The sequence below is a fragment of the Megascapheus bottae genome, chromosome X (genome assembly GCF_031878675.1).
Source record: "Megascapheus bottae isolate mThoBot1 chromosome X, mThoBot2.hap1, whole genome shotgun sequence".
NCBI lineage: Eukaryota > Metazoa > Chordata > Mammalia > Rodentia > Geomyidae > Megascapheus > Megascapheus bottae.
In genome coordinates, this window is record NC_143547.1 from 31006739 (window position 1) to 31024636 (window position 17898).

The 17898-nt window shown below is 40.4% G+C and overlaps 1 protein-coding gene and 1 non-coding gene across 3 annotated transcripts in view; one reads left to right on the forward strand and one right to left on the reverse strand.

Moving 5' to 3' along the window:
• Positions 1 to 369: 369 nt before the first annotated feature.
• LOC150040749 (small nucleolar RNA SNORA12) lies at positions 370 to 512 on the forward strand. Its single transcript, XR_016533949.1, has one exon. It is a non-coding gene; the product is annotated as a small nucleolar RNA SNORA12 (small nucleolar RNA).
• A 6096-nt stretch (positions 513 to 6608) lies between these two features.
• Positions 6609 to 17898, reverse strand: part of Dgkk (diacylglycerol kinase kappa) — a 136002-nt gene continuing 124712 nt past the window's right edge. For both annotated transcript variants that reach the window (XM_090326065.1, XM_090326064.1), the window contains 7 exons: positions 17622 to 17756; positions 16197 to 16357; positions 15480 to 15621; positions 13949 to 14035; positions 11097 to 11207; positions 8146 to 8269; positions 6609 to 6688 (listed from right to left, as the gene is read on the reverse strand). In XM_090326065.1, coding sequence (XP_090182191.1) covers positions 6609 to 6688; positions 8146 to 8269; positions 11097 to 11207; positions 13949 to 14035; positions 15480 to 15621; positions 16197 to 16357; positions 17622 to 17756 — 840 coding nt within the window. The remainder of the gene's footprint in view (positions 6689 to 8145; positions 8270 to 11096; positions 11208 to 13948; positions 14036 to 15479; positions 15622 to 16196; positions 16358 to 17621; positions 17757 to 17898) is intronic.

Consider the following 17898-nt stretch of genomic DNA (forward strand, 5'->3'; position numbering starts at 1 on the left):
AAATCTGCAGCCTCACTAAAAATAAGTATCTTTGTCCTGCTTTTTAAATTTTGGAGCTTTATATTATAAAAAAATCAAGCAAATGAGTTATCCTACTTTCCAAGTCTGTTCTAAGTGTTAATGAAACCATTACATGCCTCAAAATTTATACTACTCACTACTAATGAATTAAGAGGGTCCTGGAGTTTGGCCTATTGGTAGAGTGCTCATCTAGCACGCACGAAGACCCAGGTACAATGCCTTTGTACCATATATATAGAAAAAGCTAGAAGTGTTGCTGTGGCTCAAGTGGTAGAGATATAGCCTTGAGAAAGCCCAAGTATAGTGCTCAGGCTCTGTGTTCAAGTCCCAGATGTGTCAAAAAATGGGCCTGGTGGTGGTTTCTTTCTGGCACATTTGTTAAGTTACAAATGCGCTTGACTCTGCCACATACATTATATAGAGGCTATTTAATGCTTAAAGATAGGATTCTCTTGATCATTTTTCTCAATTGGACATTGGCTCCCATATGTGGAAAAATGAATCCTATGTTTAAATCCTATAGACAGAATGTCAGAAGCTGTTGGGTTGAGGAGAGTATGTGCTGAGAGGTGTTTCTCTATCTCGATATTATATTTATTTTAAAAAATGGGCTTTTGGGGCCAGGAGTTTGGCCTAGTGGTAGAGTGCTTGCCTAGCATGCACAAAGACCTGGGTTTGATTTATCAGTATCATATACATTGAAAAAAAAGCCGGAAGTGGTGCTGAGGCTCAAATGGTAGAGCTCTAGCCTTGAGAAAGTCCAAGGACAGTGCTCAGGCCCTGAGCTCAAGCCCAGGACTGGAATAAAATGGGCTTTTGCATCTTTTATTATTGAATGACATGAATTTTATAAAAGTCCTATGTATGGTTTAATTTTTCTGTGATTATATGGATTAATTTTTCATTTCCTTCATAATGTTATTCAAAACATAGCAGCTTATAGTTAAGACAAAGTCCAAATCTGTTTACCTTTTGATATTTAAATTTTTGATATTTAAGTTTAGCTGAAAATCATCATGTAATCCAAGATAATAAAACTATACAGAAGCTGGGCATGGTGGCACATGCCTGTAGTCCCAGCTACTTGGGAAGCTAAGATTGGAGGATCATTTAAGCCCACAAGTTTAAGACCAGCATGGGCAGCATAGTGAGACCCTGTCTTCATTTTTTTTTGCCAGTCCTTGGACACTTTTTGCTCAAAGCTAGCATCCTGCCACTTGAGCCACAGCACTACTTCCGGCTTTTTCTGAATACATGGTACTAAGGAATCGAACCCAGGGCTTTGTGCATACTAGGCGAGCACTCTACCACTAGGCTATGCTCTCGGCCCTCTTTCTCCAATATTTTTAGTTTTATTTTTTGTCAGTCATGGGGCTTGAACTGGATGCAATTCCTGAGCTTTCTCACTCAAGGCTACTAGTCTACCATTCTGAGCCACAGCTCTACCTCCCAATTTTTTAATTTGTATGTTTTCTATAAGATTTGAAAAAGTTTTAGCTGTTACGTTTTAGATCAATTTTGAAGTAATTTTGATACATGTTTGAAGTAGCACCCAACTTCATTCTTTTATTTTTATTTTTTACATTTATTTTATTTTATTTTTTACTGTTGGGGTAATGTATAGAGTGGTTACAGTTACTTTGCCAGATAGTAGGTGCATTACTTCTCACACATTGATACCCCTTCTCATGTTTTAGTCCCCATTTCCCTCTCCCAACCCAACTTCAGTCTTTTATGTGTAAATATTAAGTGTTGTTTTTTCTACCCCTTTCTTGAACAAAATTATTTCTCCACTTTTTTTCAGTATCATTTTTGGAAATTAACTATAAATGAAAAGCTTATTTGAGGTTCTTAATTCTATTCCATTTATTTCGTTTACTATATGTATCTGTCTTTATGCCAGTACCACAATGTTTTTATTCTTTTCTTTTTTCTTTTGTGGTGCTGCCAATTGAACCTACAGCTTTGCATATTCTAGGTAAGCACTCTACCACCCAAGTTACATCTCTAGCACTCACAGAGTTTTGGTCAGAGCTTGAGCACTGTCCCTGAGCTTTTTAGCTCAAGACTAGCACTCTCACTTGAGCCACAGTTCTACTTCTGGCTTTTGGTGGTAAATTGGAGATAAGAATCTCATGGACTTTCCTGCCTGGTCTGACTATAATCCCCAAATCTCAGCCTCTTGAGTTGCTAGGATTACAGGCTTAAGACCCAGATGCCTGTTTTTTTTTTAAACTGACATATAAAATTCAACTACTATTGATCTGTAAGAAGTTCTGGAATTAGATGCCAAACGAAGTGGCACATGTTTGTAATCTCAGCACTAGGGAGATTGAGACAGGATTATGATGGATTCAAAGCTATTTTAAGACTATGTAGTGAAACTATGTGATGGAAGTACAGATTGCATTGTGAATTTTTTTTCAAGGTATTTTTGACTCTGACAGCCTGGTCAGTATTCCTTTAACTCACCTCACATCTCTGATAACTAATTCCTTTATTGAGCTCTGTATCCTGTAGAGAATTGGCTTCTAGGAAAATTACAGTAGCAGACATTTACCCACACTATTGTCTTAAGGGTTTTTTTGCCAGTCTTGGGGCTTGAACTGAGGGCCTGAGCACTGCTCTTGGGCTTTCTCAAGGCTAGAGCTCTACCACTTGAGCCACAGCACCGCTTCCAGCTTTTTCTATATATGTTGCACTGAGGAATTGAACCTGGGTCTTTGTGCATGCTAGGCAAGCACTCTACCACTAGGTCAAACTCCCAGCCTATTGTCTTGAGTTTATGTGTTTGAGGATTCTTAGTGAAAGTATTACGATTAACTCTAATGTTCAATCTTCCTGTTGCCCAGCCTCACTTGTCATAGTTTTTTACATGTGGCTTGTTTAGAGTTTGAAAGTTTACTCATGCACAATCCCTTATTTTGGCTAGCTATTCAACAGCCCCCCTCCACCCACCACCCATATTGAAGTAAATGGTGAGGCATTAGCACTGGTTATATTTATTCATTTATTAAAATAGTTTAAGAAGCAATACATCATTAACTTTGAGGACTGGTGTTCCATTCGGGGTGGGGGTAGGGAGAGGAATAGGCACACGTTATGGTTCTTTTCTTTCTGTTTTGTTCCAGTTATTCCAATACTATTCCCATTTTCCTCCCCCAGCCAGCCCCTGGCCCTACTGCTTATTTGCAGAGGCCTCTGAGGAAACAACAACAAAATCAAAGCCACAGAACAGAATATAATGAATTACAGATTTGCAGACTAATAAATATAATCCCACAAACCACATAGCCAATCAAAGTCCCTTATAAGATGGAGTGGCGTGAATGGTTTGGTTGCTTTGGTATTAGTTTCCGTCTGTTATGAAACAGATTCTATTTGTGTTCTTAGGGAAGATGATGCTGACCTGAACTGTTTCTTCTAATCAATTGTTATTAATCAAAATCTCTTTCTTATTCTTCCCTTGTCATATGAAATCCAGTACAGGGCTTTTTATGGATAACTGCTTATCTCCTATAGTATTGATACCAGAAGTCATTGGTGTTAACTCAAATGTATTAGCATTTTTCTCCTACTTTTATTTCAACCAGGAATTACCCACCTAGTCAATTCTTTTTCAAGTGGTATCAAAGATGCAACCAAACCTCAGAACTTTGCTGATGATTTCTGGGCATAACTGATATGGATGTTTGGTGAATTGTCCCACCACCTGAAAAATCACATTACTTCAATCATAGTTAACAATGAAGTCCTGAAAGGAGCTTATATTCTCAATGGCCAAGGAAACACTCTAAAGAGAAGCATCACTTCTTACTTTGTGTGCAATTTAGTACACACATGAGCAGGAATTCAATAAGAAGGTAACTGATTTAGCAAGCCATGCCTGCTCCTGGGCCTTGTCATCTATCAGTTCTGCTCCATATTTAGCTCTAGTTCCAAATCTGAGTGGTTTGATTCAATATCATTCTGAATCAGGTGGAAGGACAGAAGGGATGAAAGGGAATGCAGATGGTACAATAGAGCAATATCAGCATTTACAGTGTACATTGATCTATAGTAAATATTTCCGCAAAGTAAGCACAGAGATGGATTCTTATTATGGTTCACTATCATCAGTGATCAAAATAATTACAAGACATAGCCCTGCCTAGTCACTGTCAAGATAAGACTTCTTTCTATTTCCTTAAGTTTGTCTGAAAGTTCTCCCTATGGGAAAAAGTTCCTCTGAATAGTGTGCAACTTGGTTTCCAACTCTGTGAGTGTGTGTGCAGATGTTAATTTGTGCAGCCAAGGAGGAGCCAAGTCAGCTTCAGTGGAGATCTTGCTAATTAGATCTAATTCCTCTTCCTGTGAAGAAAAAGTGCGCAGAAAGCCAAAAGTCACAGCAACAGCGCACTCCCCACTCAGATACTGCAATTTAACACATTTTGATGCTTAACTGAGTTTAACATGTGTTCTGTCATATTTTCACACTGATTTTCTTCTTTAGTTGTAGAGCTAGGACTTTGTTTTTTGGGGTTTGGCACAGCCATCAGACATTTGGGGACTATCCCTTTGTTAGAATTTTTCTCCTTACCCCTGCAGAAGTGGAACCCAGGTGGCTGGTTTAAGTGGGTTAGGCTGGTGTTTCTAGAGTTGAGAACCAGTGCTTGGCGTCAAGATTATGCACCTCAGTGAACCAGCCATTAGACTGTCAGGGGAATGAGACACTAAGTTTGAGAAGTGAGGAGAGGCCAGTTTCCTGAATTTCCCTTGAGAAGTGGGAAGGGATAATTTCTCCAAAGATATGAATTGAGGATGAGGTGGGACTAAGAAGACCAGAGAAAACCTTTCTGGTAGTGGGTTTTGATTAGATTGCCTGACTAGAAACACACATTTAAAAACAAAACAGAACTATCTAGGATTTGGAACAATTTAGGCCTAATTTGTTTTTATGAGTAATTTAGAATCATGAAGGAGCAGAGGCTTTTTTAAAAGTTTTTATTTCCCCAGGTCCATGTTCTATGTTATTCTGAAGGGGCTTCTGGTACTCAAGGGAAAGGGACAAGATAGATTTGAAGAGAATTTGGAAAGGGTGTAGGCTGTGACTTGATTGTAAGACAGTCCCTAGCTCAGGCATCTAATCTGTTGCTCTATATAGTCATTTTTTATTAGGAAAAAGGGAAGTACACATTGGGGCAATTGCTGATGTTGGGTCCAAATAGAGCATAAAGACAGCATGCCCTCTTAGCCTCTTCTGTATGACATTAGTATTTTTGTTCCCCTTCCGTGGCCTGATTCAGAATTTGAAGTGGGTGTCATACTCAACTGGGATATAGATGGATCCCAGCTACTTCTAAGACACTAAAAATGCACCAAAAATTAGAAGCTCCACCAAGAACTAGGGCAGTTGGTAAAAATGTATGCGTGTGTAGAATAATGGGGGTAGGGAGGGATTCTTGGATTAGCACAATAAATTAGAGGGTCGCTCAGAGGTTGAGTTGTATTTTCAGTTCTTAAAAATATATTTATATATAATATACATCTTTATGTTTCTATATAATCTATACGGCAGCACAAGTGGCAAAACATTACGTTAAAAATCCAGCACATATGAAGGGAAACACTCAATGGAGGCATGCGAGGCAGCAGGAAGGGAATCTGTATGGTGGACTTGAGGGGTGAATTTCAACCAATGCACCCATCCAGCCACCAGAGCACCACCTGAACATGTGCAATGACACACATGCACACATGGAAAAACAAAGATTTGCGGGGGGGGGAGGGAGAGACAGAGACAGGGAGAGAGACAGAGAGCAAAAGAGAGCAAGCGAGCAAGGGAGAGAGAAAGAGAATATATATAGAAGAAAGTAAGAGAAGAAAGTATGTGAGATAGTAAGAGGAGAAAAAGTGAGAGCACTAGAGAGCAATAGAGAGGATTAAGGAGAGTGAGAAAGTATAACAGGAGAGAGAATATGAGAGTAAATGAAAGATTGAGCATGAAAGCAGGTGACTCCCTTGTCTGCAAGGAAAGATTTCACATGATCATTGTAGCAGGCAAGCAGAAAAGCCCCTAGGACCTAGATCATCTTAATGATTCAACTAGGGGACATCTTTTGAAGTTTCAATTGGTAACTGGTAGGGGTTGAGGAAGAAACTCAACCAAGTTTAGCTGTCCTGTATTTTCATCTTGTCCAAGAGTCATTCATTCATTCGTTTGTTCATTCGTTCCTTTGGGTTAACTATTGCTCTGCCAGTGAGAAAAAGCCATTCCCAAACTCCTGATGAGGTATCCTCCTTGAATCCCTATAGACTCCTGGCCATTCAGAAAGAGCTCATCCAAATACATACTATAGTAGTTGCTCAAGATACACAAAGAGAAGGAGAACTGAACAAGACAACTCGGAACAAGAATCTTTGGCCAATGAGAAAATGTAAACCTCTAAGGAGACATGATTAAGTCCAGGGAAAATGGATTAATGCAAGGGATTGGAGGGTCTTTCTTGGTGGTGCTCATGTTCAGAAATAATTTAGTCTAGCCTATATTGAGGTTTTGAGAGTTTAGTAGAATTCTAAGTGTTCTGAGTTCTTCCAGATGTCAAGGGTTACAGTTGAGAACTTGATGATGTTGGAAGATCATCACTCTTGGCTTCATTTTTGCGATACCTGCGATGCCACAGATTCCCTTCATAGGACAAAAAACAAGGATAGAGATAATGAGGTTAGTACTTGGCTAGATGCTCAAACATGTGAACCCCAAAGACTAAATAATCTATTAGAGGACAGACTGGTTTGTTCCTTTTGTATCAACCATCTGCATCATTGAGAAGGCTGGCTGATATCATATGAGCTAAACACAAATGGGAGGAATTTTTTGAATCTAAAAACATTTTAATCCAGGTACTAATAGCTCATGTCTGTAATCTTAGCTACTCACTGAGACCTAAGGATTGTGTTTCGAAGCCATCCTGGGCAGGAAAGTCCGTGAGACTCTTATCTACCGGAACTAGAGATGTGGTTCAAAGTGACAGAGCACTAGCCTTGAGCAGACAAGCTCAGGGACAGTGCCCAAGTTCTGAGTTCAAACCCCATGACTAACAAAAATATATTATAATAGAGACAAAATACAAAAATAACTCCAATCCTTTTGTGGGAGGAATTTTTAGAACCTGATAATCTATGGAACTTCTATCACTTCTTTCAGTCTTTAGAAAAAGAAAACTCCCATTAAATACCATGAACTCCAATCTGGCAGATTCTTAAGCAATCAAGATCATACTTGAGAAAATACAGCTCAGTCCAAGAAATTTTCTCTTGATATCTGTGCGACATACTAGTCCTTCAAGACCAAAACAAATTGATACCATCTAACCAATTTTCTGATGGCTACTACTGCTATTATTTTCTCAAAAGTTTTAAGGCTGTAGATATCAGAATTGACACAACTAACACCTCTCAGGAGAACTTTCTTTAAATTGCACTGACTTGTTAACAAAGCTTAGGATCAATTATGAAGAACTAAGTGACAGAACCAAAATTCAAACCAATCTGTAGAAAACTTTATTTCCTATTCCTAGGGTGTACTATATTAGATTGCAGAGTATTCAGATGGGTAATATAACCTGTTCCTTATGCTTAGAAATGATTCAAGCAGAAAAATAAGTGTCTTATTCTATTTTTCTTTCCAGGTGTACATATAATAAAGCCACACAGTAATATTCCTTCTCAAGTTACTCCCCTACTAGTGCCATGTCACATTTTAACTCTTCCCTTGGCTAAGAGACTGCATGACATTAACAAATATTGAAAATCATTTGAGGGCTGGGAGTTTGGCCTAGTGGTTAAAGTGCTTGCCTAGCATGCATGAAGACCCGGGTTCGATTCCTCGGTACCACATACATAGAAAAAAGCCGGAAGTGGTGCTGAGGCTCAAATGGTAGAGCTCTAGCCTTGAGAAAGTCCAAGGACAGTGCTCAGGCCCTGAGCTCAAGCCCAGGACTGGCAAAAAAAGAAAGAAAATCATTTGAATTCTTCATAACCACCACGCCCATGAATATTTCAAAAGGAGGCATCAGTTTCCTTGCAGGTATACAAGCTACAGGGGATTTTTCCATGAGTGCTATGCTTATAGAAGAGACTTACCAAGAAAACCATGGTATCTTGGGGCTGCTTTAGGCTTGTCTTCCTCTTCTAACTTCTTTTTCCCAAATTTAAAGAATTTAGCTCTCATCCTGAGGGTTCTACTGTCAGTATCTGAAGACTTTTCCTGGGAAACGAAAGAAAGAAGGTCAAAATGTTAGTTACCTAGTATTCCAAAATAATTCCTATGGATTCAGTAAAGTAGGGGACCAGGAGAGCTACACAAAGCAGGCTGATCTAAATATGGGAGATTCTCCTATTCACTGGGAAGAGAATTATTACCAAAAGCTTACTCAGTGCCAGGTGCCTTGCTAGATAGTTCAATAAATGGTCTCCTATAAACTTCAAAATATTCAGGCAAAGTGTTTCATGTAATTTTTATATTAGAAATGAGGCAGAGGCTCAGGGAGGTTTAAATATTGCCTGTGAAATACAACTAAGGATTAGAAATGTGAAATAATCAGGATCTTAGCTAGCTCATGGCACTTCTACATGAATCAGAAAAGTGTTCCCCTTCTTTCATACATAATGTTGATGAGTCCCTACTCAATCTCTTAGCCAAGTGCCTCCTATAGGGAAAAACCTTGCCTTCCAGGCTATCCACTTCCCTGTATGGAATGCAAACGACTCTTTAAACAAGTCTCTATGAATGTGGGCTCTCTTTTTTTGCAGATTATATATATATATATGATATATACATATATATCATATATATTTTTCCAGCTCAGCCTGCTGGTTAAGTCTCATTCCTAACAATCTGCTATCACTATACTGTTAGTCTCACCATATTAATCTGAGACTGACTTTATTGCTATAAAATTCAGCCAAACAAGCCAGGTGCGGTGGCTCACGCTTGTAATCCTAGCTACTCAGGAGGCTGAGATCTGAGAATATCGGTTCAAAGCCAGCCCAGGCACTAAAGAAACTGAGAGTCTTATCTCCAATCAATCCCTAGAAAATAGGAAGTGGGGCTGTGGCTCAGGGGTAGGGTAGTAGCCTTGAGCTGAAGAGCTCAGGGACAGTGCCCAGGCCCAGAGTTCAAGCCCCATGACCCACAAAAAAAGAAAAAAGAAAGAAAAAGAAAAATTCAGCCAAACACATTCCAAGGCACTGAGGTCATCTTCCTTTTAGGATTATTTATACCACCAGTCCTCTCTATTAGGAGAAGAGTATAAACCCATCTTCCTCCTCTTCCTGCTCTGACTCTCACTTTACCCTCCATGCCTGCATAGCTATAATTGTCTTATTCTATTTTTCTTTCCTGGTGGGCATATTATAAAGGCCACACAGTAATATTGCTTCTCAACTTGCTCCCCTACTAGTGCCATGTCACTGGTTCCTATACATGGCCAGGATCCATGACCCACTGGCTCCTGGCTATGTATAACAGCCTCCAGAATTGCCTTTCAGAAGTAACCTCAAGGAAAGGCACAAGACTGTACTCTCCGAAAAAGCCTTGAACATCCCAATGAATAATTGATTCTTAATTCTGTTTTTCTCCAGCAAAATGGCTGATCTCTCCAACCCCACCCTCATCTTTACAGCCTCCCTTTACAGCCTCCTTCTGGAGCTCAGAAAAGAGCTTTTATGTTGCCAGCCAGGGAGATTCCCACATAAATTGGGATCTCAGGGTATAAACTGTATTTGTCTCATTTATCTTAATATCTATCCCATTTACCTGGGTTAGGAGCTTGCTAAGGCACAGGTGAAGTAAGCAATAACGGAATAAAGAGATTACCTCACTTAATATATAACAGCAGGATTTTTTTCCCACTGAGTATTATTAATCAAGATCACTGGGTACAAAAGGACTAAGGTACTTGGTTCACCAGCAAAAGCATACAAAAATTGGTTTCTTCTTTAAGATACAATATTTATATGTTTTTCCCTCGAAAATGGCAGTACATGTATCTGAATGTGCATATAACTTGCTCATGAGCATATAACTGGTGTTGGAACCAGAAACAAGTATAATGGGGACAGGGATTCTAACAGATTGAAATGAATGGTTCTGTGGTGGGGAATTTTTTTGGGGGGAAGCTTGAACTCTGGGCCTGGGTGCTGTCACTGAGCTCTTCAGCTCAAGGGTAGCATTCTACCATTTGAGCCACAGCACCACTTCCCATTTCCTAGTTATTAACTGGAGATAAGTGTCTCGTGGACTTTTCTGCCCTGGTTGGCTTTGAACCACAGTCTTCAGATCTCAGCCTCCTGAGTAGCTAGGATTACAGGCATGAGCCACCTTTGCCAAGCCCTCCCCCTTTTTTCTTTGTTCCTTCCCTCCATCCCTCCTCCATCCCTCCCTCCTTTCCTTCCTTCCTTCCTTCCTCCCTCCCTCCCTCCGTCCCTCCTTCCCTCCTTCCTTCCTTCCCTCCTTCCTCTCTTCCTCTTCTCCTTTTCCTCCTCCTCCTCCTGCCTCCCTCTCTTCCCCTTTCTCTCTTTCCCTCCCCCCTCTCTCACTCTCTCTGTCTCTGTCTCTGTCTCTCTGTCTCTCTCTCTGTCTCTGTCTGTCTGTCTGTCTGTCTGTCTGTCTGTCTGTCTCTCTCTCTCTCTCTCTCTCTCTCTCTTTCTCTCTCCCCACCACTCCACCTTTAGATTTTTAGTGGTTAAGTGGTCATAAGATTCACAGGGATCCTGAGCTGGCTTTGAATCTCGATCTTTAGATCTCAGCCTCCTGAGTAGCTAGGATTATGTGTGTGAGCTGCTGGTGTCCGGCCCTTTTCCTTCTTGATCATTTTCTGCTATAGAGTTGGTCTGGTTATTTTTCCTTAGTCATCTAACTTTTCATGTTTTCTACCTTCTTAAGGGGAACAAGGTTTTCCATCCTAGCTGAAGCTGAAAGCTGTGACTCACTCCTATTATATCAGCACTTTGTAGTGACCCATATTGAAAGGTAGGGGATCACGGGGAAATTCCCATCTTTCTTTTTGTTTTCCACTTTTCAGGACACTCACCTCTGGAACAAGGATTGGATTCATCCACGGGATCTCTGACAGCTTTTCAAACTCTCTATTCATGGCATCTAGGGCATTTTGTAGTGTGAGGTTGTCCTCAGAATTTCTCAACTAGTACAGACAGGAAAAACAGTGAATGTCCAATGCCTAGCACCCCTGCCTTCATAAACTTCTCTTCTCTTCCACACTCTCAGTTCCTACGTGTGGTGAAGATACTGCAGGGTGACAGTTTGTATAGGCTATACTTTGACCCACTTAACCCTATGGTGCCCATCAACTTAGTCGATTTGAGAGTGCTTTCCAGACTTAGTGGCTACACCCCTAGCCAAAGAGCACATCTCTGTCAAGACTAGACACAATGGTCCTGGTGGACATTTCTTCAGGAGAAATTGAGAAAGCTAATACATGGGCTCTCCTGAGCCTCCTGGAGGCTAGGTGGCTACTCTAAGCCCATCTCAGCCTGAACCATGCTCAGATCATTTCCAAGTCACCACCAGAATCATACCCTACAGTAGGGCCAGGGCCTGTTTCCCATCTTTGCCACAGCTCTGACTCCTCCCTGTACTCCCTCTGCCATCTTCCCTGGTTACTTCCTTTGGTCTATAATCAGCTTTTTTTTTCTTTTTCAAGAAAGGCGGGACTCTCCTTGGGGCTGAGCATGCTCATAGTTTGATAAGTAAGGTTTTTCTTTTTTTCCCAGTATGAATTAGCACTGAGTTTTGCCTTATAGCTTAGGGTCTAGGACAAGAGTCCCACACTTCACCTAAAGTCATGGAGCCATCCTAGAGAACCCCTAGAATAGCAGCCACCAAGCTTTTAGTACCTGGTGTATGTTAGGCACTATGCACATGTAATGTTAATGTGTATCCCCAAATAGCTTTATTATACCATACCATTATGCTGTGGTTCTCATTTTATAGATGAGAAACTACACACAAAGGGTTTTTTTTTGTCCTCAAGATCAAATGACTAAACAGAAGCCATATCTCAAGATCCTTCCTTTTATATGGCACTATTTTAGAAGGGTAGATGGGGTGGCTAGATGCTGGAAGAATCTGTATTACACACTTTCTATAATTTCAAAGCTACTTTGTAAAGTGAGGAAAGAGGACTAGAGAAACACTGGCTCAAGCACTTCCTTTCTGACAGAGGACCTGCCTCAATAGGCTGTTCTGTAACTTCTAGCCATTTGTTCATAGTAGTTACGAAACAAGTCCCAGATGGAAAGTAAACGTAAGTGTTCCATAGTAGCCACCAGAACCCACAGTATAAACTCCAAATTATGTCATGGAGAACTGAAATAGATTTTTCTAAGACAATTTCTAATTTAAAATATTGTTTATATTCCAGTAGGTAATGAGCTAGGGACACAGGAACAATCTTACCAACTCTTCTTCTTGGGCTGGCTTCAAACTACAATTTTCCTGTCACAGTCCCTTGAGTAGGTAGGCATGAGCCACCATCATCATTAGCTTATAATAATTTATTGAATCTTCACAACAACATAGACTATTATGGATTTTAATTCATATTTTATAGTTATGAAAACAAATACTCAAAATGTGAAGTTGCTTCACACAACTAGTATTAGGGGCTGAATTTTGACCCCTCAGAGAAACAATATGCTGAGGTCCTAATTCCCAATCTGACCTCATTTGGAATTAAAGTCAATGCACATATAATTATTTTGAGGTCCTATTGGATAAGGCAGACCCCAGATCAACATGACTTGTGTAATTTAAAATATGGTAAGACAGACACAAGGAGACTGCTATGTGAAGCTGAAGACAGATTAGAATGATAGAGCTATGAGGTGATATACACCAAAGATTTCTAGTAAACCACCGTAAGTAGAAAAAGCAAAGAAAGGATTTTTTCTATGAGTTTCAGAGGGAGTATAACCCTGATTACATCTTGATTTGGGATGTCTAGCTTTTAGAACTGTAAGACAGTAAGTTTCTGTTGTTCTAAGTTCTTGATACTTAGTTATGGCAGCCTTAAGAATATGTATTGGGCTTGAAGTCTGGCCTAGAGGTAGTGTGCTTACCTAGCATGCACAAAGCCCTGGGTTCCATTCCTCAGTACATATACAGCAAAAGGCAGAAGTGGTACTGTGGCTCAAGTGGCAGAGTGCTAGCCTTGAGCAAAAGTGCTCAAGGACAGTACCCAGGTCCTGAGCTCAAGACTCAGGACTCCTGAGCTCAAGACTCAGGACTGGCAAAAAAAGAGACTATAGGGGCCAGGAGTTTGGCCTAGTGGTAGAGTGCTTGCCTAGCATACACAAAGACACGGTTCGATTCCTTGTTACAACATACATAGAAAGTAGCCGGGAGTGGTGCTGAGGCTCAAGTCGTAGAGCTCTAGCCTTGAGAAAGCCGAAGGACAGTGCTCAGGCCCTGAGCTCAAGCCCTGGGACTATAAAAAAGAATATATAAGTATTAAGTTGCAGATTTGGGATTTGAGTCCAGACTTTTCCAGTCATCCCTTTATTTCAAATTGCCTTCTTTGTACATGGAGTAAGAGGTATGTAGTAACTTGAGATCTACAGAGTAGGTCGAACTCACTCTTTTATGTTGTATAAGGTATAAAGAGAACGACACCTTACTTTTGATTAGCCTAATCTATCCAGGAGATATTTGCCAAGGGAGAGACTTTCTTTCAAGGGTATGTAATCCTTATGGATTCACATTATCTATGAAGTAACTAAATCAGTGACAATCCTGGTTGACAGAGCAAAACTTCTGGGCAAGCAAAATAATCCTGTGTTTCCAATATCCTGGAATCAAGCACAAACTGTGACCATCTTCAGAAGGGATGCTTTGTCCTCCCATGCTCCAACCCCCTGCACTCACCAAGTTCTCTTCCAGGAAAGCTTTGGTGTCATCGTAGAGCCCTTTAAGACTAAATGTAACATCTACTGCGTCATTTCTGCTTAGAGTCTGAGAGGAGAAGAAAGGAAAGGAACGGAAGGGAATGGACAAAGACAGAGGAGTTGTTGGTTAGTAAGCATGCAGTTGGCTTCTCTGTTGGAATGTAGGCACAGGCTAGTAGGGTGTGGGCTTTAGATGAAAAAGTCATATTCAAAATATTGTGCAATTAGTAAACCAACCAATCAAAACTGATACTAGCTTTAACTAGTACAGGTGTGTCCTGAAAATTGGTAGAGCACAACTTAGCTTTTTGCATCCTTGATTAGGTGTAGTGAATATAGGAAAATAGAAAATATGTAAACCAGAGAGCAAATGTGAGGAGACTATCAGTAGGCCCAACTATGTAGGACTTGGATTCTGAGCCTCCTCTAACTAAGTTATAGTAAAAAATAATTAACACACATTTAGCATACTCTGACCCTATTATACATTTTTTATTAAAGAATTTATTAACATTGATTTTTTACATCATATTTCAAATGGCATTTTTAACAAACAAGTCTTCGAGAAGGAAATCATTATATATAATCACTGGCACTTAGATTTTAGAACATATTTAAAATTAAGCTGGGGTTTGTATGTCATAAGTACATATTAATGTCTGTGTTATATTTTTATCTAGTTCTAAACTTACCTATTTTTTGTGCCAGTCCTGGGGCTTGAACTCAGGATCGGGGCATTGTCCCTGAGCTTTATTGCTCAAGGCTAATGTGCTACCACTTGGCACAGCTCCATTTTTAGCTTTTCAGTAATTAATTGGGGATCAGTAGCTCATGGACTTTATGCCCAGGGTGGCTTTGAACCATGATCTACAGATATCAGCCTCCTGAATAAATAGGATTACAATCACAAACCCCTAGGACCAGGCTCAGGGACTTATGCATTATAGCCAAGTGTTCTACCACTTAGCAATATCCCCTAGTTCTAACGTTACTTTTTTTTTCATTGTTTAACAAAAGGAATTTTCATTGTTATTGTAAAGGTGATATACAGAGCTAAAGTTACTTTTTATAGCTTCATTTAGATCTTTGATAGTGGGTTAAGCCATGAGATTCTACATTTAATAGTTAAGTGTCTGATCTGGACCTTTCCTACAAGAGGGAAATCAAAGTACTCTAACATTCTGGTGATAGTGGCAAATGTCATCCTTTGAGGTTATACAACAAACTGCCTGGAGTAAGTTCCTACCCACACATTGGCCACGTTTTCCTGAGTCTAGGGATAGCTATGGGGAAAGAAAAACTTGTCCTCAGACTGATGAAATCTGCTGTCGGATTCCCAAAGAAGCAGCCTTTTTCTTGGCTTTCAACAAGGTAAGGAATGCCTTCCTTCCTATCTACTTTCTCTTTTAGATCCATATGTTAATATCCAACCTCTGGTTCACCTTCCTTCCCTTTCAAACCTTTTCTTACCTAATTTGACTCCTGTCCTTCATCTGCCCCTTCCCCCTTACCTCAATAGGAGAACAGAAAACTGCAGCTTCCTCATTGTCAGTGTCTTGTGAATAAAACATATCATTCAGGATGCTATTACTGGCATTTACAGAATCCATAAGGACAGATACATGCTGGTGGACCTTGCTCAGGTCATTGAGGCTGTAATAAAGTAAAAATAGATTAACTGGAAGCTTTAAGTTTGTTGCACATGTACTGATGGGTAAGAGTAGAAATAAAAGCTCTGGATACTAGATTTGAATTCTTTACTCCCTCTTGTTATTTTTGTTCTTCTCAAGGTTGCTGCCAATGACAGAAAATGTTTCTACTCTTCTATAAATATTCATCCTTGTCTATGTTTCATTCTCCTGAATTTATATATAAGAACTTGAAGAGGGTGAGAGGCTACAATAAAGAAGGTTAGCTTACTCCCAAAGAAACTCCAAGGCCCTCATGGTATTTAAAGGCAAGGATAAATTTTCTTAGTCCTATTGGGTCTATGGCAGCAGGAGGAGATCAATATTTATCTCTGGACCTACGGAAAAATATCCAAACTAGCTAAATGCTGAGTAAAAAGAATATTTCATGCATGGATCATCAGGCCTGTAAATCTTTTAGAGGACTGGATAAGATACTTCTCTAGGGCCAAATTCCTCAGACGCTAAGAGACCAAAATTGGCTGTCTCTCACTATTCCTTCTTGGATTTCCCAGTTCTGTATCTAGCCAGTCCACTTACCTGCTAATGAGGTTTTCTGCAAGATGAGCTAAGTGTTTCATCTGGGCATACTCCTCATCAGAAAGGCTATCTTGAGATTCCTGGGAATCCAGCTGGGGTTGAGGTACAGCTTGAATTTCAGTATGTTTGCTTTCCCATATTTTCATTGAATTCTCAAAGTCCTGTAGATGAGTACAGTGGCATAGCCTAATGATTACTGTATACTGTGACAGATACATCTGAGTCTGACATTTGTTGGTAATATGTAGGTATAGTAGATAGAAAAGAAGCAGGATCCCCTGTTCATTTCCTTGTATATCCATCCTTGTATATTTCTCTATTTAGCATCTTTTCTGTATTAGGCACTTTTACTTTTTTTTGTTTAGATTCTTGGTTATAACAGATCAGTCTTAAGTCTCAGATAACTGCTTTAAAGAAGCTTGGATATAGCCTGGTGCCAGTGGCTCATGCCTATAATCCTAGCTACTCAGGAGGTTGAAATCTGAGGATCATGGTTCAAAGCCAGACTGACCATGAAAGACAGTGAGACTCTTATCTCCAATTAACCACCAGAAAACTGGAAATAGTTCCATGGCTCAAAATGTAAGAGTGCTAGCCTTGAGCTGAAGAGCTCAAGGACAGCACCCAGGCCCAGAGTTCAAGCCCCATGAATGACAAAAAAGACCAGAGATTTGAGTACCTTTCTTTCTCTTTTTTGTTGGAGGGTATCATGGGGCTTGAACTCTGGGCCTGGGCACTGTCCCTGAGCACTTCAGCTCAAGGCTACCGCCCTACCTCTGCATCTGGACATTGTCCCTGAGCTTTTCAGCCCAAGGCTACCACCCTACCCTTCGATCCATGGCCCCAGTTCCCATTTTCTGGTGGTTAATTGGAGATTATATTCCCACATTCTTTTCTGTCTGGGCTGGCTTTGAACAGCAATCCTCAGATCTCAGCCTCCTGAGTAGCTAGGATTACAGACATGAGCCACCACACCTGGCTTAGAGTACTTTCATACTTGCTTCTTTGTCAAATATAGGAAATACATTGTGATAGAGTTTAGAATAAAACCATCAAATGTAATGTGTGTGTGTGTGTGTGTGTGTGCGCGTGCGTGCGCACACGTGTGTGCGCGCATGCGCTGGCGCAAGGCTAGCACCCTACCACTTAATCCACACCTCTGCTTCTGGCCCCTGGTCTCTTTCTCTTGGAGAGTGGTTTGCAAATGTCAGTATATAGTTCTATGTCTTGGATTTCTCTACAAGCTCCTAGGAAGCACTCCTTTATATTCTGCTCAGTGGGTCTGCTGTGGGACCTAGAAGTATGCATCCCAGGTGACTGTGGTGCAAGGGGCATAGGACTTCCTTTTGCTGAGTTCTTGGGCATTCATGTGTTAGCTATGAATAAAGCAGTGTCAAGGCCCAAGATAAAGCTCTTTCCTCTTACCCGATCCCTCATCAACATCTGGGCAGCATTCTTGTATTTAATCTTGATTAGGCCTGGCTTCTGGACCCAGGCTTCCCCATCCACCTGCACTGGAATACCTTCTTCACCATCAATGGTTATCATCACCTCACGGCACTGCCAAAGGAGAGAGAGAATAGGGGAGAAAAATGAAGTAACCACAATAGACTAGTATGATAATTCTCACTGTCACACCCTGAATCTGAAGTAGCAATGGCAAAGTTATAAGTCAGATTATCACAGGGAGAAACACCTAATT